This window comes from Oncorhynchus tshawytscha, linkage group LG19 (assembly GCF_018296145.1).
Source record: "Oncorhynchus tshawytscha isolate Ot180627B linkage group LG19, Otsh_v2.0, whole genome shotgun sequence".
Classification (NCBI taxonomy): domain Eukaryota; kingdom Metazoa; phylum Chordata; class Actinopteri; order Salmoniformes; family Salmonidae; genus Oncorhynchus; species Oncorhynchus tshawytscha.
The window spans coordinates 28,551,204-28,574,829 of record NC_056447.1 but is presented as its reverse complement, the minus strand read 5'-3'; the positions used below and the strand labels follow the sequence as shown (position 1 = coordinate 28,574,829).

The 23,626-nt window shown below is 45.2% G+C and overlaps 1 protein-coding gene across 1 annotated transcript in view; it reads right to left on the bottom strand.

Annotated features, from left to right (window-relative positions):
- The window catches only part of tln2b (talin 2b), a 143,244-nt gene that overhangs the window by 13,923 nt on the left and 105,695 nt on the right, over positions 1–23,626 (bottom strand). Inside the window, exons 29-53 of the mRNA XM_024379468.2 lie at positions 23,277–23,474; positions 22,523–22,662; positions 21,855–21,948; positions 20,914–21,003; positions 20,676–20,798; positions 20,312–20,455; positions 19,958–20,119; positions 19,623–19,763; positions 18,738–18,919; positions 17,743–17,878; positions 17,556–17,657; positions 17,278–17,448; positions 16,939–17,085; positions 16,012–16,113; positions 15,771–15,890; positions 14,402–14,548; positions 7,668–7,834; positions 7,219–7,402; positions 6,651–6,776; positions 5,830–5,946; positions 5,016–5,201; positions 4,429–4,536; positions 4,132–4,237; positions 2,388–2,512; positions 65–190 (exon numbers count right to left, since the gene is read on the bottom strand). Of these exons, the coding sequence (XP_024235236.1) occupies positions 65–190; positions 2,388–2,512; positions 4,132–4,237; positions 4,429–4,536; positions 5,016–5,201; positions 5,830–5,946; positions 6,651–6,776; positions 7,219–7,402; positions 7,668–7,834; positions 14,402–14,548; positions 15,771–15,890; positions 16,012–16,113; positions 16,939–17,085; positions 17,278–17,448; positions 17,556–17,657; positions 17,743–17,878; positions 18,738–18,919; positions 19,623–19,763; positions 19,958–20,119; positions 20,312–20,455; positions 20,676–20,798; positions 20,914–21,003; positions 21,855–21,948; positions 22,523–22,662; positions 23,277–23,474 (3,444 nt within the window). The remainder of the gene's footprint in view (positions 1–64; positions 191–2,387; positions 2,513–4,131; positions 4,238–4,428; positions 4,537–5,015; positions 5,202–5,829; positions 5,947–6,650; positions 6,777–7,218; positions 7,403–7,667; positions 7,835–14,401; positions 14,549–15,770; positions 15,891–16,011; positions 16,114–16,938; positions 17,086–17,277; positions 17,449–17,555; positions 17,658–17,742; positions 17,879–18,737; positions 18,920–19,622; positions 19,764–19,957; positions 20,120–20,311; positions 20,456–20,675; positions 20,799–20,913; positions 21,004–21,854; positions 21,949–22,522; positions 22,663–23,276; positions 23,475–23,626) is intronic.

The following is a 23,626-nucleotide window of genomic DNA, read 5'->3' as shown; positions in this document are numbered from 1 at the left end:
ACAGTACTGTTTTTTGCTGAGGTTACATTCAGACACTGATTATTCTAAAACAGTTGTAGCTGACCTTGCCCTGTGCCACCAACTCTCTCTGGGCTACAGAAGCAGACTTCACCAGGGCACTGGTGGCTGCAGCAATGGATTTAGCTGCCTCCAGGATCTGCTCCTCAAAGTCCAGCGTCTCATCTGCTTGCTGAAATCAAAACCCATAGAGAATGATAGTGGCCTCTAGTGGCCAAAAGGCTGTGTTAGTATGGGCAGCGCTCTTGAGGGCTTCCACCATTTTAATGTAGTCAACTCGGTGGGACTTCCAACTTCATTGGTTGATCCCTCCTGGTGACCCTGATCACAATACCAGATTAAAATCAGTGAACTGGTTTGGGCCAGACCAGGTCATCAGGAGGGATCAGCCAATAGTAAAGAAGAAAATTGACTATTTCAGAATGGAAATGCCCATGCTGTCACAGACGCTATAATGGCACAAATACAAATATGAGTTCTCTATCTATCTCTATGGCAAAACCACACATTTAACAATGGAAATGCACTTAGGGCGACATCTTGTGGCAATAAGACAAAACAACAAACTCCATTGGTTGTTTTATGGTGCTATGTTGAGTAACCGGCCAATCACATCCACCAACACATTTCATAATGGGGAATCCTTCCAACAGATCTTCAAATACTGTTTGCTGTTGGAAAATCCAAACCAAACACTTTGCAAGATTCATACAGTAGAGAAACACCCATTCTAAAAGGATAATGAATTACGTTGGAATTACAAATAATGTCATTCCTGTCTCAGTAGACTACACCAGTCAGTGACCATAGATCATGCCAGCAGAACCAACACACAAGGGACACGTGGCTGGAGACAGGGCGGGACACTGTAGGAATATGTTTGATATATAGTTGGACTGAATAACAACCTAATATATCAAACATATCAGACAGAGGCCTGCAGAGAAGGCTTCCAGGTCTACAACTCAAGAGAATGGAGAGGAGAGTGAAGCATGCTGGGGAGGGGAGAAGGGGCACAGAGAGGGAAGGATGAAAGGAGGGAGCAGAAGGTGAACAGCAGGGGTTGTAGATAATCAGTAAGACAGTACCTCATCATGGTTTAGATGTTTTATACGGTGTCCCTTTCACACGGTGTACTGTGGGCTTGATATTTTGAGATCTAAGTAAATCTACACCTTGCGTGATATAGTAGTACACATAGTATACTGTAGCTGGTAAGAATGATTGTTTCATAATAGAAAAAAAGATCTCAAAATCTTTGTCCCGCCTCTCTCTGCCATGTGGAAGCAGAAAGTATGCACCATTTTTAACAGATCACTAGAGGGCAGACAGATACTGCCATCCTAAAGAAGCCAACCACCCTACACCTCCATCTTATAAACACTGGGCCCTGCTGAAATCTGAACCGGAAGGCCATCAGGAAGTTTCTAATGAAAACAGGAGGTTCTCCAGCCATGTTTAGTTGTGCACCAGAGAGCTGGAGAGAGGGACCAGATCTGATCAACCAAAGACACAAAACAAGTACACTGAAGAGCACTACAGGGAGAGAAGGAAGAGTATTGGGAGGATCTGAGGTCCAATCTACAGCTGTACTGGTACGGTACGGTGCGTGCGCGGTACGGTGCACGGTACAGTGCACACACACACACCTTAAACCTTTCATACTAGCTGTGTAACTTTTGTACTTCAATTTCAGACAGACAAAGCTCACAAAGATGTTCATAGTTTTCTTACAGACAACTTTTTCCTTTCAGAGAAGTTACGTTGGTTTGTTTAATATCACTCCATGAAGTGGAAGAATACCTTGGGCTGAGAAAGGCCCCTCTCATTTTAGTGTAAAAATAAAAGAAGGCTGCAATAAATCAAATGAAATGGTTCAACAAAGAAGATGACCTTCCTTCAATAGGCTTCAGACAGATCATCACAAATGTGAACTCATTCCAACATAAGCTTCAGGTCCCAGTAATGTAATTGTCTCCTGGCAAAACGGCTCTACAGATTCTCTCTAAAAACACCAGATTGCTCCCCAAACCAAACCTTCTAACAGACGTAAATATATCAACATTCTGCGAGCTCACAGAACACACAGGTAGGCTGTCTTGAGTCAGCATCGTTTTAGAAGTAGGCTACAGTTCACACAATACTCCTATTCCCTGCCAACATATTCACAACCTCTAAAAGCAGCTCTGAGACTAACAGATTACTGTACTTCAAAGTCAATGTGAACTTCTGTTATCTTTGGCCCAGGTAGCTTTCCTGATGAGTGAGTAGATAGGTTAGTAGACAGGTGAGTTCTGTGGTGGAGGTCTGTTCTGGGAGGTGTGGAGGGAGGGGTCGGAGGAGGTTGAGAAGGGGACTGGTAGGCCTACCTTGGGCTTGGCTCTGGGTTTCAGCTGCTCCAGTTTCTTGGCTGCGGCTTCGATGGAGGCTGCCGCACCCAGCAGCTCAGTCTCAGCGATGACAGTGGGGTCCTCAGGGTCCACCCATTCTGACCCTAAACCACACCACCGAGAGGTATAATCCCAACACATCATAGTAATCCTACAACTCTTAACACAGACACAAATATAACCAAAGCATACACCACCAAGGCAGATCACCAGTTCAGTCAATGCCACTTCACTTATGCCCTTTCTAGAAAAATGCCACCACACATAACACAAGTCACCAGTCAATTTAGAACACACAAACACAACTCCACACATGCAATGATAACAAGAATTATACCTCTGAACATACAATGCCAAGCAGATCTACCATGCAGGTTTTCCACTCTGCCGAGTTCTGTCGATAGACTGGGCAACAGTGTCCCCCGACCCCAAGTCTTAGTCTCCAGTATCTATGCTGCAATAGTCTAGCTATGTGCCGGGGGGCTAGGGTATTTCTGCCCCTCCCAAACCTACTGTCTTGACCTCTGAATGCTCGGCTATGGAAAGCCAACTGATATTTACTCCTGTGGTGCTGACCTGTTGCACCCTCTATAACCACTGTGATTATTATTTGACCCTGCTGGTCATCTATGAATGTTTGAACATCTTGAAGAATGATACGGCCTTAATGGCCATGTACTCTTATAATCTCCACCCGGCACAGCCAGAAGAGGACTGGCCACCTCTCAGAGCCTTGTTCCTCGCTAGGATTTATCCTACTGTAGGTTCATGCCTTTCTGGGGAGTTTTTCCTAGCCACTGTGCCTCTACATCTGCATTGCGTGCTCTTTGGGGTTTTAAGCTGGGTATCTGTATTGCACTTTGTGACAACTGCTGATGTAAAAAGGACTTTATAAATACATTTGATTGATCAATTGATAGTGATTATAATGCCTCAATGTTAAATAAGGTTAAATAAGAGTTTGAAGAAATGTACTTTCGATGGATCATTGTCACTCTTTATAGGTTTTAAAGTGGCCATAAAACAGGACTGTTTGGGAACAGCTTGGAAAAGCAGATGGAATGATGTTTCTCCAGATTATGTTGAACCCTGGGGAAATGTGTTCAGTATCCCTCCCCTCTCCCCCCAATCCCCCTCCCCTCTAGCTCCCCTATATGCCTGAGTGAACGGTGATCGGCAGGAACCAAACACCCCCATCTCTCCCTTACCTCCATCTGACGCATGAAAGAGAGAGGGAAAACAAGAGACATTAGGCATGTGAAATGGATAGCCCCAGTGGGTCGTTGGCTGTATGCTGGGATCCAATTCTCACCCAAACACAATATATTAGTCCTGTCAGAGATATGGACGGCAGGCAGCAGGGCTTCTGGAGGAAACATCCCTGGTATACATACATGTGATAGCCAACCTACTGAACTCATATGTTGACAATTTACATTGCAATGACTCAGGATGTTAGGCCCACTCTACAGCAAATGTTCTATATTATCTGTCTACATAACCTGTGGATAAATGGGGTGGTTTTGGTATTTTCATTATTGTGAATATTCTACTCACACAAAGCCATTATACGCCCTGGGAAGAAAACATCCCTAAACTAATTTACATTGTGTGCTACTGTTTGAATAAATTGTCAGAATGATATACTGGGTCTCTGCAATATGCTGTAGTCTGGTCTAACTATGCTTCTCTAGGTGAATGTGTGTGTGTGTGGCAGCCTCACCCTTCATGGCCTCAGCCGTCTGGATGAGCTCTGTCACACACCCCGCCACGCACTTGGAGTGTACTGCCAGCTGCTGCCTCTGGTCCGCTGTGGGCTTCTGGAGCACCTGGACAGACAGACAGACAGACAGACAGACAGACAGACAGACAGACAGACAGACAGACAGACAGACAGACAGACAGACAGACAGACAGACAGACAGACACGCACACAACAAATCATGGAGCCACATGTTATCAGGCCGAGCTAACAGAAGGTAGGTGTTGTCTGTGTAATGTACTGTATTCTCCATCTCACCAGCAGTACTTGCTCCAGCAGGTGGATGTATCCAGTGGTGCACTCTGACCCGTAGAGCAGGGCCTTATTCCTCACCTCCTCACTCACCTCTGGATGACAGGCCGCTTGCTAGAGGAGAGCGAGACAACACAACAACGGACTGGATGTTTATATATTATTTTCAGAAAATAAGGTTCTCTGCCTAATGATATTGACTATCAAGTCAAAGTAATATAAAAAGGTGTCTAAAAGGTATTCTGAAGACCACTAGGCTCTCCTGTATAGAACTACAGCCTTAATATCGCTACAGCAGTGATAGGTGGGGCAGCAAAAGTAATTTCGTTAAGATCGCCATAAGCCTTTTCCTCCTTTTCCCCCCGGTCAGTTCACTGCTGTAAGCCCACTTTTGTGATGCGCCTGAAGGACTTCATGACTAACATTCCAGACTGAGTGACATTGAACAGTGAGAGTCACACCAGACATCTAAACTAGTCCCTGCTGCCCCTGCTTTCATGTTTTCCCTGGCAAAGTGGCAGTATGGGAGTGATGTGGTGTCAGCGAGAGGATGTGAGGCCGGAGTTGGCAGAGCTGGATGGATGGATTATCACCTTGCAGGTGGTCAGCATATCAGAGATGGCTTTGCGGCTCAGGTTGGCCGTGGCGATGACGTGCTCCTGCTGGGCAGAGTTTCCTGCTGCCACAGCCTTGGCCGTTGCCATGGTGATGCCCTTTGTCATGCGCATGAACTCTTCCGGTGTGGTCGACTTTTCGGGGACGTCCTTGGACTGGAACACCTGTGCACACACAGCATGAGTCACTGTGACTACACTGACAGCCACTTTGGTTGACCTACTTTCATTCACAGGTTGGTGCATCATTACTATGGACAGGAGTTTTTCTGACCATATGACCTGACCAGAAAATGCTCCTGGCCTTTATCATTGTTAGTCTTGAACTGTCAACAGTCACCCCGGGCTCACGACCACTGTTAAAGTAAACAAGTGAGGTGGACAAATGTCCTAGTGTTACTGATGCCACTGTAATTATGAGCTAAGTGGGCTGTGTTTGATTTGGATTTCGCCGCTGCAGCCTAGGTAACACCTGTTGTGGTCCTGAGGGTACACTGATAAGGATTAGCAGTAAATCACTAGAAAAACAAGCTGATTAACATTTCTGTCTCTCTTTCCCCCTGTGTCTGCAACACAATCCCTGATAAGAGCAATGAGAAGACTGCAGGGCTTTGTGGAGGAGGGGCAAAGATGGACTAGATATCAGAGAGTTTAAGGTTGAGTAAAAACACTTAGGTACAGCATTCAGTACACCGGCACACCACCCTGTCTTTAACCAGCCTGGCAGCCTGGGTCTCCTTTATGATATATCACTAGTACAGAGTGGCAAGGGGAGACTTTCAGGGCGTCTTACTGTCAACTCCTGTTTGATGCACTCAATGGTGGCCTCCAGTGCCCTCGTCCCGCGAGTAGCCTCATCCTCCACAGCCTTCACAGTCTTCAGCAGGGACGTCACGTTGGTAACCATCACCTGTCAGATATAAAGAGAGAGATGTGAGGAGGACACTTACTGAACACAGAGAGACAGGCCAGCAGGTGGAGTTGTCTCCCCCTAGCACCAGAGACCAGAATGGGGTCTCAGTTGACAGCCTGCCAACAGTAAAGAAGGACAATACTATACACATTTCAGACCAGGAGGAAAAACCCTTGAAGCAAGGTTTGGCTGGGCTTCAGTAAAAGCCCTAGTCAGTGGCTCTCTCTCTGGAGCCTCTAGACCTAGTCACAGTGGTGATCACAGATTGCTCAGAGTTCACACCCCCTGTGACAAGCATGAGTCACACACACACCCTGATACCCATCTCGGGGATACTGGTACACACACACACACACACACACACACACACACACACACACACACACACACACACACACACACACACACACACACACACACACACACACACACACACACACACACACACACACACACACACACACACACACAGGGATAATGGAACTGTCATATCCTTCTGGAAATAGCATCATTTGTGCTTCTTGGAGAACATACTGCCATGACACAGAGACAGCATCTTGTATAGATATGATCTGCATCTCCTTATACTGAAGCTTCATTTCTGTAAAACAAGGGTGGCTGAATAGACAAATGGACACTCCAAAGTGTGTAACATTCCATGGTATATTCTCTATGTTAGAGCAGTGTATGTCTTACAGTACCTTGGCAGCACTCTTCAGCTGATACATGGACGGGTCATCAGCTGGCTTGCCTGAAGCACACTTGGTGGCGCTGATGAGCTCAGCTAGAGCCTTGGCCACGTCTCTCACCGCATTAATGAGGACCACCTTAAGGGAGGGAGGGGGGAGAGAGAGAGACCACATTAATACAACACAATGGACAGAGCACAGATTTATCAGGCCTACCTGAGGTAAAGGATTTAACAGAGCCTGGCCTTATCACTTCTACCTGGAGCAATGCTACTTCTGATAGAATGTAGTGGAGAGATACACAGGGAGGAAATTTGTGTGTCAAAAGGCCTGATTACAGAATGGCTAAACAGAATGACAACAGACTAACAGAACAGTACAAGCCTATCAGGATGACCTTTATAGAATACATGGGCATACATGTTAAATCACTATTGGACTACTTAGAGGTATGTAATATAAATATGTAGACATAGAAATACGACAAATTTATCAGGGGTAAAAAAGTTGTTTTTGATTGTTGTAGCGTTACAATTATGTGTTGTCATTTCAGTACAACAGGGTGCGGTCAGTGTATTACCTGAGTCTCTGGGTCGTCAGAGCCCATGCTGGTGGCCCCCAGTTTGACCACGTCAGTGAGCATGGTGATGGTCTTGACTGAGGACTGGGCAGCCTGGGCCAGTCTGTCCTGACTGGACGCTGCCCCAGACACCAGCAGCTTAGTGTCCTCCACCAGAGCCTTGGCTGTCTTCAGAATGCTCTCCCTGAGGAACACCACACAACAGCTTGTCAAACACCCATTGGTATAAATAAAAATGTATTGAATTGAACACTCAGTTCATGGGAAGAGACAGTCCCTTTCCTTAAAAGAAAGCCATCTTGTATGAGGTCAAAGTCCATCCATTCTATTCATTCCTTCATTCACCTCTACTTGGCTTTTGGTTTCTGTGGACATAATGAGTTTGGCCCAAGGTAATCTCCTCAACAGAATAGTGTTCACCTCATTACTGTGACCTGCTCTAGTCTCACCTGTGGTCAGCGAAGGTCTCTTCGTTCTCAGGGTTGAGTGTTCCGGCCGAGGCGAACATGATGGTGGTGTCGAGGTCCGCGATGATGCCAGACAGAGCACTAGCTGCTGTGATGCAGGCCTGAGTACCTTTGTTACCTGCCTGCAGTGCAGACAGCACCATGGCAACCTGCATGGACAGACAAACAGACATACATGGGAAGCAACATACACACGATGACTTTTTAGTAATTTCGAAAGAACAATTTTCCTCAAAGTAGCGGAAGTAGAGTCAGAGCTAGAAAGAGAGGGGAGGGTTTTTTTTTGGGGGGGGTGGGTCGAGGTGAGGAGGATTATTTAAGATACTGTTTGAAGAGGTAGGGTATCAGATGTTTTCGGAAGATGGGCAGGGACTCTGCTGTCCTCCCGTAGGGGTGGGAGGGCCAGAAGACCAGAGGTGGCAGAACAGAGTACTCAGGTTGGGTGTAGGGTTTGAGCATAGCCTGAAGTAGGGAGGGGCAGTTCCTCTTGCTGCTCCGTAGGTAAGCACCATGGTCTTGTGCTTGAAGTAAGCTTTGACTGGAAGTCAGTGGAGTGTTCGGAGGAGCCGGGTGATATGAGAGAACTTGGGAAGATTGAAAACCAGGCGGGCTGCAGCGTTCTGGATAAGTTGCAGGGGTTTGATGGCACAAGCGGGGAGCCCAGCCAACAGCGAGTTGCAGTAGTCCAGATGGGAACCGACAAGTTTCTGGATTAGGGCTTGTGTGAGGTAGGGTTGTACTCCACGGATGTTGTAGATCATGAACCTGCAGAAGCGAGACACTGCTTTGATGTTTGCAGAGAACGACAGGGTGTTGTTCAGGGTCATGCCTAGGTTCTTTGCACTCTGGGAGGACGACACTGAAATTGTCAACCATGATGGAGAGGTCTTTGAGCGGGCAGGTATTCCCCGGGAGGAAGAGCAGCTCTGTCTTGTCAAGGTTGAGCTAGGGTTGGTTGGCCGATATCCAAGTTGAGATATAGTTGAAGTCGGAAGTTTACATACACCTTAGTCAAATACATTTAAACTCAATTTTTTTTACAATTCCTAACATTTAATCCTAGTAAAAATTCCCTGTTTTAGGTCAGTTAGGATCACCACTATTTTCAGAATGTGAAATGTCAGAATAAAAGTAGAGAGAATGATTTATTTCAGCTTTTATTTCTTTCATCACATTCCCAGTGGTTCAGAAGTTTACATACACTCAATTAGTATTTGGTAGCATTGCCTTTAAATTGTTTACCTTGGGTCAAACATTTCGGGTAGCCTTCCACAAGCATCCCACAAAAGGTTGGGTGAATTTTGGCCCATTGCTCTAGACAGAGCCGGTGTAACCGAGTCAGGTTTGTAGGCCTCCTTGCTCGCACACATGTATTTTCATTTCTGCCCACACATTTTCTATAGAATTGAGGTCAGGGCTTTGTGATGGCCACTCCAATACATTGACTGTGTTGTCCTTAAGCAATTTTGCCACAACTTTGGAAGTATGCTTGGGGTCATTGTCCATTTGGAAGACCCATTTGCAAACAAGCATTAACTTCCTGACTGATGTCTTGAGATGTTGCTTCAATATATCCACATAATTTTCCTCATGATGCCATCTATTTTGTGATGTGCACCAGTCCCTCCTGCAGAAAAGCACCCCCACAACATGATGCTGCCACCCCTGTGCTTCACGTTTGGATGGTGTTCTTCGGCTTGAAAGCCTCCCCCTTTTTCCTCCAAACATAACGATGGTCTTTGTCCCCATGTGCAGTTGCAAACCGTAGTCTGGCTTTTTATGGCGGTTTTGGAGCAGTGGCTTCTTCCTTGCTGAGTGGCCTTTCAGGTTATGTTGATATAGATACTTTTGTACCGGTTTCCTCCAGCATCTTCACAGGTCCTTTGCTGTTGTTCTGTGATTGATTTGCACTTTTTGCACCAAATTAGGTTCATCTCTTGCAGACAGAACGCGTCTCCTTCCTGAGCGGTATGCGGCTGCGTGGTCCCATGGTGTTTATACATGCGTACTGTTGTGTGTACAAATGAATGTGGTACCTTCAGGTGTTTGGAAATTGCTCCCAAAGATGGACCAGACTTGTGAAGGTCCGCAATTTTTTTTCTGAGGTCTTGGCTGATTTCTTTTGATTTTCCCATGATGTCAAGCAAAGAGGCACTGAGTTTGAAGGTAGGCCTTGAAATACATCCACAGGTATACCTGCAATTGACTCAAATGATGTCAATTAGCCTATCAGAATCTTCTAAAGCCATTTCTGGAATTTTCTACGATGTTTAAAGGCACAGTCAACTTAGTGTATGTAATCTTCTGACCCACTGGAATTGTGATACAGTGAATTATAAGTTAAATAATCTGTCTGTAAACAATCCTTGGGTCATGCACAAAGTAGATGTCCTAACTGACTTGCCAAAACGATGGTTTGTTAACAATACATTTTTAATGACTTCAACCTAGGTGTATGTTAGCCTCTGACTTCAACTGTATCTGCCAGGCACGCAGAGATGCATGTTGTCATCTGGGTGTCAGAAAGGGGGGGGGGGGAGTAGTTGAGTGTCATCTGCACAGCAATGATAGGAGAGACCATGTAAGGATATGACAAATCCCAGGTGACTTGGTGTATAGAGAGAAGAGGAGAGGGCCTAGAATCGAACCCTGGGGCACCAGGGGAGCAACTTGGGCTATTTGGAAGTCAGAGGGGACGCAGGAATGGGAAAGGAATGGGAAAAGGTCTCCAGAGATGGTCTGGAGAAGGGAGGAGGGGATGGGGATGGGTCAAGCGGGCAGGTTGTTGGGTGGCCAGACCTCACTAGTCGCAGGATGTAATTTAGAGAGGGCAGAAAGAGGTCAAGGCGTAGGGTAGTTCTGTGTGAGTGAGACCAGTGGACTCAATAGGCTGAATGAATAAGGAGCAGATGTCCTCAACCTTCTTTTCAAAGTGGTTGACAAAGTCGTCCGCAGAGAGAGAAGAGAGTGGGAGTGGATGGAGTATTAAGGAGGGAGGAGAAGGTGAAAAAGAGTGGCCTAGGGTTAAAAGAATAAGCTTGAAATGTAGAGTGGTAGAAAGTAGCTTTAGCAGTGGACACAGAGGAAGAGAAGGTAGAGAGGAGGGAATGAAAGGATGATAGGTTCTTCGGGAAGTTGAGTTTTTCTCCATTTTTGCTCAGCTGCCCGCAGGCCTGTTCTGTAAGCACACAATGAGTAATTTAGCCACGGGGCAGGAGGGAACGGCCGAGCCGGCCGGGAGGAAAGGGAACAGTGTGAGTCATAGGATACGGAAAAGGAGGAGAGTAGGGCCGAAGAGGCAGAATCAGGAGAGAGATAGATTTAGCAGAAGGGAGAGATGATAGGATAGAAGAGGAGAGAGAGAATATTGCGATGGTGCATGACCATCTGGGTAGGGGTTGAGTGGTTAGGCTGGAGATTAGGGAGACAGAAAAGGAAACAAAGTAGCGATCAGAGATCTGGAGGGGGGTTGCTGTGAGATTAGAAGGCGAGCAGCCTGTAGTAAAGATGAGGTCAAGCGTATTTCCTTGTGAGTTGGAGGGGATTGGGAAAGAGTGAGGCCATCGAAGGCAGACGTTGGGAGGTTGAAGTTGCCAAGTACGAAGAGCGGTGAGCCATCGTCAGGAAATGAGCTTAATCAAGATGTCAAGCTCATTGAGGAACTCTCCAATGGCACCTGGTGGGCAATAGATGACAATAATATTAAGCTTGAATGGACAAGTGAGAGAGGGAGAAAAGAGAACATCTCCATTTAGGAGAAATGAGTAGACCTGTGCCACCACTGCTATGATCAGATGCTCTCAGACAATGAGAAAAAACGTAGTCAGATGAACAAAGAGCTGCTGGAGTAGCAGTGTTCTCTCGGCATAGGCTGAGATGAACTTGGCGTTCTTGACCACAGATTGGTAGTTTCAAATGCTGCCAGAGACCTGGAATTCCACATGGGTTGTGCGTGAAGGGTACACTAAATTAGAAGGGTTGCAGCCAAGTGGTGGGGTGCGTCTGTAAAGCCTGCAGGGAGACGAGCGAACAGGTATAGAAAAACACACACATAGTTGCCAACAAAAAGAGCAAAAATTGTATCTGAAAATTACCAGGCAAGATACTGAAGTGAGAGAGTGGTGTGAATTAACAGCAGCACCTCTGGGTCTTTATCAATAAGCATCCAAACACAGCATGATCATAAACAAATCATTCACTCTGACCTAATTATGTTGTTATGAGAAAATAAAGGAGCTGTAGCATACCATCTGAAATGATCTGTGAATAACAACCACCATTCAGGATCCAAGGCTTACAGTACATGATCCCCCATACCAAATAACGTGTTGATGAAATCGTCATTTGATTAAAGCTTCCCATTTGCATTCAAATCAAGATGTGAATCAAGGTAATGGGAGGGCTGACTGTGAGGCAATCTGAGAGAGCTGGACTGAGAAGGGAGCTAGCAACAGGAGAGAGAGAGAGAGAGAGGGGGAACAGTGCATTAGCCCTGAGCCTACTGCTGCACAAACACATGAAACTAATGACTCTGGACGCTGCATCACACAGTGCCCTCTATCCTTCCTAATCCAGACAGAGAGACAGACAGACGTCTGCAGCCCCTCACAAACGAAACACCATGAGAGTAAAATTCAAATGAGGCACCTCAAGGTTCAGCTCCCCACACGCACGAGGCCACAAATGATTCATGTCTGAAATGAGTCTTAAATGGAATCATGCGGTGAGGGAAGAGAGAAATTCTAATGCAGACTCATTGAAAACCAGCGATATCTTCTTCTAGTGGTAGGGTCACAGAAAGGATTTCACTATGTACAGGAAGTGTAACCATGAGAACATGAACTGAAGCACTGAATTGATATTCATCTTCATGGCTATTGTACAGCACAAGTTGTTAATGTAATACAACACATAGCAAATATAACAGTTAATGTAGGTCTGCTTTACTCACTCCCCCAGTTCTTCCCCCAGCTATAGGGCTCAGGGGGACAAGGTTTTTCAGGTACAGTGGAGAACGCTCTATTATAACAATCCATTATCCTTGGAGCCGATTCTCACCTATTCCCCTGATACCAAAACGACATTCACACCTGGACTCTTTCTTCACAAAAACCCCTTAGTGATTCTGCTACCGGCATCATACCCAGAACACAGTAAGCAACTGCCATTCAAGGGAATTACATTCTCTTTCACTTAAAGTAGAAATCCTAACTTACTCGAAGCCTAGTCATGTTCAAATGCAGTAACAAAAGCCAAGGTGCAGAACAAATCAACTGAAATATATATTTTGACATTCAGATAATAACATCAGGCTTGCTTCCTAACTCTTTACTATAGCTTAATTGACCCATATCTCATTTACTGTACCATTGTCTGGGCCAGTACATACTGTATGCCTTTTACCTAAGGCTCCTGAGTGGCGCAGTGGTCTAAGGCACTGCATCTCAGTGCAAGAGGCGTTACTGCAGTTCCTGGTTCGAATCCAGGCTGTATCACAACCGGCTGTGATTGGGAGTCCCATAGGGCAGCGCACAATTGGCCCAGCATTGTCCGGGTTTGGCCGGGGTAGGCCGTCATTGTAAATAAGAATTTGTTCTTAACTGACTTGCCTAGTTAAATAAAAGGTAAAAAATAAAATAAAAAACCTACACAAATGACTCATCATATAAAATCAATTTGCCTCTTCTAATTACCTGGCCTGTTGAAGAAACTCCTCATCAATTTACACCAGTTATGCATTTTCATCTACAAAAACTCATACCTCCCAGAAAGTTTACCTAAACCCGTCTAAACCCGTCAATGGATTCTTCCAGGTTAATTCTGAAATGCATCTATATAACATAAGACACTGTGATAACCTTCACCCTCCCCACTGCCATACCTAACATTGTGTCTGATAGTCAATTCTCTGAGGTACCACACTCTAAAATTCTTATCACATTGCTAAAACCTCATCATCCCTCAATAACTTCAAGCAAAGACGAGGGGTCAGTCTGATGAACCAAACTAGTCAGTAATCTCCTCCATATAGCCTAACTCTCTCACACTCACACATCTAAACACATTTTATGTCACATTTTTTGTGATTGCTGATCAATTCATTTGTTTAAACAAACCTTTTTTAGTTTTGAATTGTATGTCGTTTTTTTTGTGGTGGGGTTTTTATACAAGCCCTTGGGCTTCCAACCACACCTGCACACCAATTTATATGTATACAGTTGAAGTCAGAGGTTTACAAAATTCACCCAACTTATTGTTGGAGGGCTACCTGAAACGTTTGACCCAAGTTAAACAATTTAAAGGCAATGCTACCAAATATTAATTGAGTGTATGTAAGCTTCTCACCCACTGGGAATGTGATGAAATAAATAAAAGCTGAAATAAATCATTCTCTCTACTATTATTCTGACATTTCACAATCTTAAAATAAAGTGGTGATCCTAACTGACCTAAGACAGGGCATTTTTACTAGGACTAAATGTTAGAAATTGTGAAAAATTGAGTTGAAATATATTTGGCTAAGGTGTATGTAAACTTCCGACAGCAACTATATATATATAAACATTTAAAAAAAATCTGTATTGTTGTATATCGCTTATTTTCTTTGGTGCAAATAAATTAAACCTAAAATTAAACATAAAGACTTCAAAGTTAGCACAATTTACCACAAGCTTCAGGCAAATAATTCCCCTATATCAGCCCCGTTCCCAGCATACCTTCTCAGTGACGGCACGGGCACACTCAATGAGCTCCCTCTTGGAGAAGCTGTCAGTGGGGCTCATTTGCAGGGCTCCAGCCTTCTGAACCAGGTAGATACATCCATGGCCCAGCTCCTGGACCCGCGTCTTGATCTGGAAGCCCACCTGCAAGCACAGTCAGACAGCCAGTCCATCAGTATTACAGAGCCATCTCACCCACTGCCTGTCTCCCTCCACACAGCAGACTATGTCTCATCATGTCCTCGACTGACTGACTGCCTCTTATCAGGCTGCTGGTTAAAAAATGATTTCCAGTACCTGAGAGGGATTGATGGTAGTACACCTTTAATTTCCTGACACAGAAATGAATGGGTGGGTGGGTGGGAATTCATTATCAGCATCACTATAGGCTTTTAGGCTTGGAGGGGTACAATGTCGCTATGGTAACAAGTTATGTAAAGAGAATTGATAAGAGTGTGTGGTTATTAGGCTCTCTCTTCACACATAATATAGATAGCGGTCTCCCTCTCAGAGACGAGCATTAAACACATGCTATGTGGGTGCAGCAACAGAGAGAATGAGGTTTGAGAGCTGGAAATATATTCCAGAGTTTGATCTCACACTATTGAGTACAGCCTCAAGGAAGATGCATCATATCAAAGAATGCCATGCGCCGTGTGACATCTCTGCATATTTTCTAAGCATATGCAAATATCTTGCATATTAAATCTCTTTTATGATAAGTTGCTGTATAAAGACGAGAGATTCTCATTTGGGCAAAAGACTGTCCTCTCCTCGACTCCTCCATCCTCTCCTCTGTGACCCCGGTAAGTGGTTGAGGGGTCAAGGAGAGTGTCAATTCCTTTTTAGGCAAACAGAGGAGAGTCCTGGTCTCCTCAATTGCCTCCTCCTGCCGGGGAAGTACAAAAGTATCACCTGAGTCCTTTGTGGAAGATTTTTGAGATCCACCACACCCCCTTTGAATCAGCTGTTGTTTACTTGTAGAAAAGCATGCACATATTTAAAATCAATAAGCTACTTATCCTTTTATTTATGAACTGTCTAGCTACATTTCCTTTTACTACTTTACACATTTCATTTGGGATTCCACCCCTGTAAACGTCATTTGCACGATGCCACGCGAGTGAAGGAGAGTCATTTCATACATGCACATTTGTTTCCACATTTCCTCTCCTCCCCTCGGTTACCTTTGATCTTTTTCAAAAGGAGGTGAGGAGAGGAAGGGGAAATAGGACAGAGGAGTTGAGCAAACCAATTAAGAATCTCCCATAGGACATGCCCATAGGGGTACCATAGAAAAATGATCCCATATTTAAACAGTATCCTGCTTTGACAGTGCACCCACAGGAGCCACTTGACCTCTCACCTCTTTTGGTTCTGCGGTGGCAGCTGCCATGTGACCTTGGTGGGCTAACTGGCTGTAGTCTACAGTCACCTGCGAGGCCAGGCCACCCAGCTCCTCTGGACATGTCACCGACTTAGTCATCTGGGGACACAGTCAGAACAAGGTCATAACATGACTGTGATTGAGTTATTTCAGAAATGATGAAGAGGTCTATATCTATAAGGCTACATTGTATATTTATGAGGTAGTTGTTTGTGCTCACCATCTCCTGAGTTGTGATGGCGATGGCCTTGGAGTATTTCACCATGGTGGTCTGGTAATCCACAAAGGATCCTTCTGGTTCAGGGGGAGTGCCCTCATCCAACTGCAGAGGGAAAAGCACGACTCGTTTTAAAATATTCAACCTAGTACTGTACATAATCTACACATATGAATATCAACCAAGCATCTATCACACATTTGAATAAAGCTTTTCTTTATTCAATGAACTCTCTGCATAAATATGTTGCAGAATGCAGATATCCACTTAAGGCCGCTCAATGTGTTATTTTCTATGCAGTAACAGAAATCGAATTCAAAGGGCTGGAAACATATAGAGAACAACCTCTGATAGAAGCATTCAGCCAATCAAGAATGCAGGCATAATTCATTATTATCAAGTCTGTGACAGATCTTAGGAGACGGAGGGTGACAGCCAGTGGATGAGTGACAGCCAGTGGATGAGTGACAGCTGACAGCTCTGAGGCCTGGACCTGACACTTCCCATCCATCTCACTAATGAGTGTCAGTTAGAGGATGTTTCTCTGCCCGCCCACTGTGGTGGAGTCATCTTAAAGCAGTTGGAAGAGATGAGTGTTCTCAGGGGAGCTCTACTCCTGAGCTGCTTGGGGCCACAGTACACATGCACATAGACACCAGTGGAGGCTGCTGAGGGGAGAACGGCTCATAATAATGTACGGAACAGAGCAAATGGAATGACACCTGGAACACCTGGAAACCATGGAAACCATGCGTTTGACGTATTTGATACCATTCCACTATCCGCTCCAGTCATTACCACGAGCCCATTCTTTCCAATTAAGGTGCCACCAACTTCCTGTGATATACTGTACATGCACATGTACACACATACACACTACTACTATACAGTACTACACACCCTACTGTACAGGACACCAGCCCCACTCACCCTGCCCATGGCCTCAGCGATAGCCTCCACCATGCCTCCCACCATGCCGCCCTCACTGGCCGCCTCGTTCAGAGTCACCATGATGTCGTCCACAGCCTCCTTCATCAGCTGGGCAGCCTCTGATATGGCGTCGTGGGTGTGGGCCGCCTGGACACGCAGTAAACACACCAGGCCACCGTGAAACTCAAAGATCTTCATCTTATCAATACACATGGCTATGCAACTACAATAAGCAATACGATAGATTGTGGAACGAGGTGCACACAAATCTATACTAATTAAGTTTTGCTCCATTGCTCAAACATGGCCTCTGTGCCCTGTGTTGTACAGTAACATTACCTTAGGGTTTCCACCTCCCTCCTTGGCTGCGTAAAGCATCTGCAGGGCGGACTCTGACAGGGTCTTAGTCTGGTCCAGGATGTTCATCTGCTGCTGCTGGTCCACGATCTTAGAGGCCAGGCCAACAGACGCCACGATGAGGGGCTCAAAGTAGCTGGCCAGCTGGGTCACCTGGGAGAAACAGTATCATGTAACAGTATGAGACACAGATTGTATAAGAGGAGTGGATCTAGGAGACAGGACTTTCTCCCTTTAGGGGAATGGTCCCAGACTAGTACCTTGTGTCCCAGCTGGGCAGCTTCACCCCTGGCTGCAGTATTGATAGGATCGATGAGATGTCCAATCTCCTGCACCGACGATGTCAGCTGCTCCTGCAAAGCCTAAGGGGGCAGCATCGAGTTACGATTGGGAAAATGAAAATGAACAAAAAGCAATTATAGTGATGATATGACAGTTCAAACTTACTTCCAAAGATATGTCATCCCTACATCCCTGTAGGCTCTGGCCCACAGCAGCTAGAGAAGCCTGCTCGATGTCCCGGACACACTTGTTGATGTTATCAATGGAGAAGTCACACTCTCTCTGCCCTGGTGCCTTGTCCCTACCAACAGTATCATGACAAATAGGAACAAGGCAGTACTTCTACAAGCAGGTTATTAATGCAGTATCACACCTCAAAGAAGGAAAATCATGTATACTAGGTACACTTTTTGCAAACACAGTCTCTAGAGGTTGACCAGATGCAAAATGTTCTGAAGCTAAGGGGCAATTTACTCTGTGTGAGAGATAATGAGGGAAGACACTTCTATTCAAAACAGCAGGAGGGTCTTTCTAAGTATAAGAAATCTGTCTAAGCAGCACCAGCAGCACAGCAGATACTCCAACGGAACTCTGCCTACTCATCTTTATCAGTGCCCTAGAGCATTCCTCTTCCTATTACATGGCAGGTGGAAACCCAACCACCATAAATTACATGTCAACTCACTGCTCAGTCGAACCGACAGTTACTCAGAGATAGCTGAACTCCCCCTCACCCCGAGTCTCAATTTGCCTGGCTGCCCCATCCACAGCGCTCTGGCCAAACTGACGTTTCTTCTCCACCATGAGTCTGGATTTGCCTCCCTCCCCTACGATTTCTAGAACGCAAACATATTCTGACCGTTGTGATTACTCCCAGAAACCGATGGGTTGGGTTCAGGAGCCAGCCTACATGACGGTGTTATCAACTTTGATACTCTGATTGGATAGATTTCTTAGAGACGATCCGATCGCTGATTAATTTGTTTTGTACAAAGCCCTTCACTTTGAACTCACACAAACAACTTCTAGGATGGCAGATTCTGAATATATGCACGATCGATAGAGCAGTGGAATTATATTCTGGGTGAGTTGTCCGGCAAGGCCTTAACATGATAATATCTAGAGCACCATAGTGCAGAACCAGAGGGGTCTGTGCTGACCTGATGGAGGTGATGAGGCTCTTGATGGAGTCAGAGACGGTGCGGGAGTGCCCAGCCAGGATGGACCAGGTGGGCGGGTCTTTGGGGTTGATGATGAGCGAGCGGGCAGTCTCCAGGAGCAGGGTGGAGCTGTCCAGCATGGAGCAGGCTGAACGCATGATGGGCTCCTGGGCTGCAGAGCCCTGGAAATGGGAAAGAGGGAGGGAGGGAGGGGAGGACAGTGACTAACTAACAGCTCAATAGCAACACACTACACAGATGTCATTGATCTCTTACTATTATTATTGTTCTGCTTCACACAGAGATGCAGAGGCACACCTAGAGTCTTTATGATGGCAGCTAAAGCCTCCCTCGACAATTAGATTAACAAGCTGAAGATTAGAGCAGCTGTGCTGAGAGTGAGAGCAGTTAAACACTGCCCTCCAACAGATAACAGTCAACGCTTTTAAGGCTGTGTGAGGACTCTTTCTGCTACATTGTAACATAAAACACATCCGATTTCTCCTTGAGCCATTTACCGACATTAAATAAATTAGAGGGAAATGGTGCATCAAACCAATTCCACCCGCTTTCCTGCACTGTACTGGCTCTATATCGGAGGTCCTATTTCAAGGGGATTGAATTCCCTAGTCACCAATGTATTCATGGAATCTGTAGGAGTAGCTTTGCCGTCTCCTTTATATTACAGAATGTATGAGGAAGCAGACAAATAAAACAACGTGACAATGTAGTCTGAAGAAACCTCTTAGGAGATAAAAAAAATGGTCCTCTGAGCAAGAACTGCATTTTAATTTTCATATAGATAATGACAAATGTGTATTTTTACTGAAGAGCTTACATATTGCACAATACAAAGTCACCCCCTGAACAAGCACTCATACGAACCTCATTGCTGATCTGTGCAGGGATACTAGCAAACTCCGGGTTGGAGGAAAATGTGGATAGATTCTCTACAGCCTCGATAAGTGGAGTTGTAGCAACATGGCACCTGTTTCTGTTCTCCTCTGAGAAATCCCCATCCAAGGCCTGGAAGAAAACAACTGGACATGACCTCCTAAGCCAACACTCCAACTCAGCTACACAATATAGCCATCTGTCTTCATTACAAATGACGGAAATATTTTAAGTGAAACAGAGAACATCAATACATCTACTTTTCCTGAAGGCACAAAGTACAAGAATACCATTTATGAGTGGACCATGGCAGAGAGTACACATACCTTTATAGTTTTCACAAGGTTGGCCGTGGTGTTTGCAACCTCTTTGGCTGACTGAACAAAGTGTCTCCTGGCCACAGGGTTGGATGTCTTGGACGAGGCCAGGCGGCAGGCATTGCAAAGAGCTGAGGTATGCTTGGCTACAATCGTCGCTGCGGACAGAACCTAATAAACATACAAACACAAACAAAACAAATTACAAACAAAGCAGAATAAACATTTCTCTAAAGATGCATATTGTGAGAACAAGTTTGATGTTATGTTGATGTTCAAATTTAACAATCCATTTGATTAAGTCACTATTTGTATAATAGATTCATTATCTCAATAAATGTCTCACTACATTGGTCTTCTCACCTGAGAGGGGCTGCTGGCTGGGTCCACCAGGTTTTGACAGGCCATCTGAATAGCCTGGTTGGCCCGGGCAAACTGGATTGGATCCACCAGACCCTCTTGACCAGATTGGCTGTTTGGATCGGACACACCCACTAGGTAGGAGGCCTGCAGTGTGGGGAGAAGGATAGAGAGGAGAGAGGAACGCTCATGGCTTCGTTTCTGATTTAGAGAGAGGTACATGTAGGTGCTGTAACTAAACATGAACAGAGGTCTAGAGCTGATAGGGACTGTTGGTTGTGTGCCAGACTCAGACCAGATAGCAGGGAGGAGTGGAAGGGAGGCTGTAGGCTCCAGACAGTCAGTCAGTACTAGGCTGGGATCTCACCTGTCCAGCCGCCTCCGTCAACCCACACAGGGCCTTGGACGCCACTCCCACACAATCGCCAAACGCTGGCACGTTGCCCGTCTTACAGTGCTGAGAAATCCCCGCCATGGACTCTCCAAGAACCTGCACATGGAGAAATGGAAGTAAACTGTAAGATTACCTCTTCAGCTGTCTATTACGTTAGATATTGCTGATATTTAAAGTCTATGATGCCTATGAATGTTTTGTAAGGCTTTACCTTTGAGTTCTCCATGACACTCTCGATGCAGTCAAAGTAGGAGAGCTCACTGACAGGCTCACTGGGGTTGTCCAGCAATCCTCTCACAGCCTGTACACAGAGAGAGAGGGGCTCAACAATAAGGAGAGCACAAACTGCTGAACCAATCTGATATCCAACTTGGGGGAATTAAAATGTGTGCTGCATGAAAAACAAGTCCAACTGTTTTTAATAGGTCTGTTATGAAGTAATCTTTAACTTATAGAGGGAAGTCATTTCGCCAAGCACTATTACTCAGTCACTTAGGAGAATAACCCACAGATCTGTTAGTTACATAAAAGTATAATTAGTGGTACTCCAGGGGTTGAAATTAATGGTGACTGTCATTCAATGTTATGCAGGAGGGATACAGAGCGAGACCGGTAATAACTATCACAGCGTGTGAAAAGGAGGGGACATGGGCTGAAGGGGCTCAAGGCACAGAGGAAGTAAACGACTTGGTAATTATTTTCTATGGAGACAGAGCATAAAATAATGTCAATACAGAAACCCTCAGCAACATGCATCTCATTCAGCCGTTAAATATAATCCAATTCGTCCATCATTAATGAATTGGAATGGTAAACCACTGCTTTACAGGATTCAAATCAAAACAAAACAAGGCAGCAGTAAATATCTCATTCCCCACGAATGATGCAGCGCCCCCCCCTTGAGCCAATCAGCGTAATGTTGTTAATTATGGATCTCTTTGGCAAGACACATAATTTTCAACAAAACCAGACTAGTGCTGTCTAAGATATCACGTGACTAATGTATGAACGTACGAATGTACTAACAGACGGAGACAGATCCACAAAAAGTTACTACATCAAAACCCTTTACTTTGTGTAGACTGAAATAAACATGAATATTACCTAGCCTGGACATAAAAAGGGTTGTTTAGTGTACAGTAAAACAGCTACCTCCAGTTCTCTCAGAGCGTTGTCACACTCCTTCTGGCCCGGTGCCTGCTGGGTACACAGTGTGATGAGCTGATTAATGCTCTCTGTCACCGCTCTGAAACACAAGGGCAACGGCACAGGGCTTTTCAGCACTCACATCTCTCTATATACACACACACACGCATACACTTTTACTTTACACATGCATGGCAGAGCCCATCGCCCCTCTCTCTCTCTGACAATCCCACACTGTACAGGAGTGTGGAGGCTGTGCTTAGTGATTACAGACAAGCTCCAGCCATGGCTTCCATCTGCACAATTAAAGAGAGGGAAGTCAGTCAGGCTCAAAGCCCAGCGGGGCCAGCTGCCTGCCATCTCTCCACCAGGGGGGATTCTACCCTACTATCTCTGTCTATCTCTCAGCCTAGCAACATGCTGTGAAATGGGCCGTACAACCACAGCAGAGATGTTTCATAGAATGGAGATAGTGTACGTGTTTAATGTGGATTTAAATGAAAACCGAGTCAGAATATACAGTATATGAATATGTTTTTGATTTAATGGACTTAATCTAAGTCACTCCTTACAGTCTTACTTTGTGCTAATGTAGACCCTCCTTATACTCAAGTAGTTTGTGATAAGTGACATCCTTATTCTATGCCATTCAGCTCCATATAGAGTGGCCTCACCTTGCTGCAGCAGCTAACAGGTTCTTGGCGTTAGCTGCTCCAGGATCCACTGACAGGGACTTGGCTGCCAGAAGGAGCTTGCTGGATGCCATGGAGATGTTCTTCAGGTTGCCAATCACTGTGATTTGGTCCTCTTGGGACTGCAAATGACAAAGTCACAAGACAACTCAGCTGTTTCTTGGAATAAAATATGTTGAAGAGTGGTCAACATGTTATTTAAGACGCATCTCTCCAGGAAAATGCAACTGTACTTATTGTCAACAACTGTCACACTGTCTATCTGGTGGAATGGCCTATGAAACTGGCATCATGTGAACGGTGTCCCCCACCTCAGCCAGCCAGTCCCCTACTAATTTAAGCTTGATTAAGGCCTGTGTGTCATGCTACATCAACTGCTCTCCCACACAATCTATCCAAATTAATGAGCAAAATAACCAGAACATCATCATAGATCTCATTATGTCTGACTGTGTTAGCGCTCTCGGGGACAATCATGTGCCTAAGTAAATTAGATGAAAAGGCCTAATTAACAAATTAATCAAAATAGCTTAAGTGCTCAAGTGACAGAAAAATGTGAAGATACTCAACATGACTACCTCAGAGGCATTTCCATTTTATCCTATTAAATCTAAACCGCTCCTGTCCACCAACAGTATATTCAGGCGTCATAACATTTGTCCAGACCTATTTCACAGGAGAGGAATCAGATATTTCTATGGGGCTGTTGCGACCTGCTACAGATAATGATACCTACTTGAGTGTGTCCAGCCATCTCAATGCCGGCGTCCAGGAACTCATCAAAGTCCTCACTGAATTTCCCAGAAGCCACGGCCAGTTGGCTGCTGGTACCCCGGGAGGAATGGACCACATCTCCTGCTGAGTGGTTGAGCTCTGCAGCAGTATGGTTCAGCTCACTCTGAGCATCCTGGAAGGACTTACTGCAGGGGGGGAGCTGGAGACATACAGGAAAAACACAAGTATAGTAGTCCGTACATTATTATCAGTATTATTTGTTACATAATAATCCGTATGGTATTTGTGTTATGTTTATGTTCAATTTTTCCTTGGAGTTGTGAAATGTCTGCATAGATGATTAATGACTAG